The sequence below is a fragment of the Cyprinodon variegatus genome, unplaced genomic scaffold, assembly GCF_000732505.1.
Source record: "Cyprinodon variegatus isolate N-32 unplaced genomic scaffold, C_variegatus-1.0 Scaffold1566, whole genome shotgun sequence".
Lineage (NCBI taxonomy): Eukaryota > Metazoa > Chordata > Actinopteri > Cyprinodontiformes > Cyprinodontidae > Cyprinodon > Cyprinodon variegatus.
In genome coordinates, this window is record NW_015152019.1 from 96,652 (window position 1) to 100,430 (window position 3,779).

Below are 3,779 nucleotides of genomic sequence, written 5' to 3' on the forward strand. Positions count from 1 at the left end.
TATATATATATATATATATATATATATATATATATATATATATATATATATATATATATATATATAAAATAGCTCAAAGCAGTTCTAACATGTGCACTGCTTATGCTGTGGTCATATTCCAGTTGGGTGAACATCACCAGTCAAATTTACTGCTGACTGTGCTGTATATACTTTTACTTATCTTTCTGTTCAATTTCCAGCAGCATAATTTTGCAACATGTTTTTCCCTGGGGAAATAATATAATGTTTTCAGGGTGAGATTATGTTTTTTCACTTTCAATGCTGGAAGTCAAAGAAAGAAATTTTTCCCTCAACTTAAAGGACCAGTTTGCTGTCTGTTGTGTCTAACTGGTGAAAACTTTTAAAATTAATTTTGTTTTCTGCTCCACAGTCTTCCATATAGATATAATTTAGGAGCACAAACTACTATGTATGTACTGCTTTTCTGAACAATGAACGGGGCAGCCATCCCAAGATGCTCAGATCTTGGGATGTTGTTTTATAATCAAGTTTTATTAAACTGGATTTATACTGAGAATAAATGACATGCAGGTGAATTATTTACAGCTTCTCATTTCAGAAAGAAATATATTACACTTGATTTAATTTAGAGGTGTCAGATTTTAGGGGGGTAAACAAAGAAATTCAACATATAGAAGTCTGAATATTATTGGAGCCTAATAATAAATTATCCTCCTGCTATATTGCATTAATTAAATATTCTATGTCTTTGTGTAAGTAAAAGAGAAAGTATGTTAAAATAAGTTTTTGGTCAAATTTTTGTGAAAGATTATGTTTAACTAAGCTGGCTGTCTTAGATCTTTTTAAAAAAAATAACCTCTTGACAACCACTCTATTGAAAAAATTGGTAGAGTGTAACTGGACTCTGTCTTGCCTTTTGTTAGACATTCATGTAGTTTCTTCTCCTTAGTCCCCTGATGTCTTTGGGGATTTTTTGTAACTTAAGTCCCATTTTACCCCTCACAGTCCAGCAGTGTCCTGATCCAGGAGAGGTGGTGAATGGGGCTACTTCAGGACGCTCTGTGCGTCCTGAAGCAGGCTTCACTGTGGGGACGGTAGTGCGTTTCTCTTGTAACCAGGGTTACCAACTTGAAGGCCCCAGCCAAATCTCCTGCCACGGGCGGGACACTGGTACCCCTAAATGGAGCGACCGCAGCCCAAAGTGTGTCTGTAAGGCCTGTTTTTTTCTTTTTTTTTTTTTCCTCAATCAAAATGCAAGTTTGTTCTGATAACTTTGTGTCCATCAGTTTTAAAGTGAGAAATTTTATGTTTGCTCTGTTCAGTGAAATATGACCCATGCACCAACCCTGGAGCCCCTGACAACGGCTACCAAACTTTGTACAAACACACATACCAGGCCGGAGAAACTTTGCGCTTCTTCTGCTACGAAGGCTATGAACTCATTGGAGAGGTCATCATTACCTGTGTGCCTGGCCACCCATCTCAGTGGAACAGCCCTCCACCTTTCTGCAAAGGTAAAGGTGGTCTCCGCTCCTGGATTTTTTTGGTTCATTCTCACTGTTGTGGCACACTGAAAAAATACTTTAAGACACAAAAAACACATCATTTTTGTTTAGTGTACATCAGTAAAGATGAGGTTAGACCAGTTTAAGTGTTTCACATTTAGAAATACAGACAATCAAATATCATTAAAAATACATATATCCAGGGCATAATGAGAAGCTATGAACCAGTAGTAATAGAAAGGTCATTATGGAGACAGCTTGAAGATTTATTTATATTTTAAGTGCTCGCCTGCATTAAAATAGCATCAGGACGATGAACCATATCTTAATAAACCCCTATTTATCAGTGCTCTGGATCAAATGATTAGAAAAAAAAATTAGATTAGTCTCATTTATTTACTTTTTATTGCTGTTTGGACAATATGAATTACTTTTATTTTACAAAGTTTGACTTTCGTGTTTTCTCATTATCAATACAGTTTTCTCTCATTTTTTGGCTATAAAATAAAACACCTTTTTTATTTCATTTTTTTCTTCTTTTTCCTGTTTTTCTTCTTTTTTTTTCTTTTTTCTTCCTTTTTTTTGAGATGTTGAACTGTTTAGTAATATCTTATTTCCTTTTTTCAGTGGCATACGAAGGGCTTTTTGATGACCGCAAGGCAGAAGGTGATTTTTTATCTCAATGCACGTTTCGACCAATTCCTACATAAAAAGCTACTCTGTTTGAGATCTAAATAAGTTTTATTGGTTGTATGTTTAGCACAAAGCGAAATACACTTTTTATTTGATGAAAACAACTTGTTCATTGTTTTGCAGTGTCCCAGACTGATGGGCCATCCCATCAGATCCTGAGTGAAAACATCGCCTTGGCAATAATTCTGCCCATCATCCTGGTCATCCTCCTGATTGGAGGCCTTTACATGTATTATACAAAGTAAGGGTTGCCCTTGACCAAATCTAACTATTTATAATCTTCCACTTTATTAACACTGAGGCTTTACATTAAGTTATAGATTAGTTTAAATATTAGATTTAGAAACTTTTTCAAAAACAGCAACAAAAAAAGAGGAGAATAAATCCATCACACGATTCTGCAGTGAAGAGTAATTCTTAAGGAGCATCTTTAAGCAGCATTTCCTCCACCACAATGGAATGCAGATCTGCCTCTGCTATGCCTGTCAATGCACACCACCAGTCTGCTTGTTAAAAGAAGTGGTGAAAATTAAGCCACTCGTGCTCTGCACACTAAAGAGGCCCACCAATCACTATTTATTAATGTATCATTGTGATAAAACTGCACTTTGGCAAACCACAACAGGCATCTCTGGTAAACAAACATCAGGCTGGTTACTGAAAGAGCTAATCAAAAGCTTGACATACTTCCAGGGTTGCATTTTCCAATTACAGTTGTCCATGGTTGTGTTTTTTTATGGTTAGGCCAAAAGCAGCACCATAGGAAACCAGCACCTCCACACTATAGATTAGTAGAAATGTTAAAAATTGCACAGCTTGAGAAAAGCTGTGCCAGATAAAATGCCCATTAGGACTAACAAAACTAATGAAACGGAATTATTACAAAAGTGATGATCTAATAATAATATAATTTAATCCAGTGCTATGCTGTGCTGTCTTCTGTTGGCTGAATGCTTGAAACTCATCAACCTACATTCTAAATAATGTTGCTAATAACTTTAAGCCAACTTAGGTGCTCAAATAAATTATTGTATTTTTGTTTCAATATACAGAACTGAATGAATTAATGAAATACCTTTATCTATTTTATAGATAAACATAAACCGAAGCACACAGTTTTAGTAAATTACTATACAACAATATTGAAAAAAAAGCAGAAAGAAGCAGAGGCTTATTGAATCCTGCCCCATTTTTACCGTCAAATATCATGTAATGAAAATAAACCATAGAAAGGAAACAACAAAGAAGAAAGACGATGCAGCACAAACAAAATAAAAATAAAAATGATAAATTATGAAAAATAAAACCTATCATAACTCATTAAATTGGATCACGCTTGGACATCGTCTGAGCTCCATATTTAAGCTATTTCACAATCTCACATCCCAAACAGAAATATAAAAGGATTTCAATGATGTACACTTAAATGGATATTTAACATCCAGTTTTCCCTTGAGATTAAAACCCTATTTCTACCTTACCTAAAAGTATTAGTGGTGTCAAAAGTACACACATTTGTTACTTAAGTAGAAGTATAGATACTGCCGTATAAAAACACTCTGGTAAAAGTTGAAGTATCAACTTCACCTCTTTTCTCAA

The 3,779-nt window shown here is 34.7% G+C and overlaps 1 protein-coding gene across 1 annotated transcript in view; it reads left to right on the forward strand.

Annotated features, from left to right (window-relative positions):
- The window catches only part of sez6l2 (seizure related 6 homolog (mouse)-like 2), a 20,820-nt gene that overhangs the window by 14,607 nt on the left and 2,434 nt on the right, over window positions 1-3,779 (forward strand). Inside the window, exons 14-17 of the mRNA XM_015403790.1 lie at window positions 988-1,191; window positions 1,305-1,496; window positions 2,115-2,153; window positions 2,304-2,421. Of these exons, the coding sequence (XP_015259276.1) occupies window positions 988-1,191; window positions 1,305-1,496; window positions 2,115-2,153; window positions 2,304-2,421 (553 nt within the window). The remainder of the gene's footprint in view (window positions 1-987; window positions 1,192-1,304; window positions 1,497-2,114; window positions 2,154-2,303; window positions 2,422-3,779) is intronic.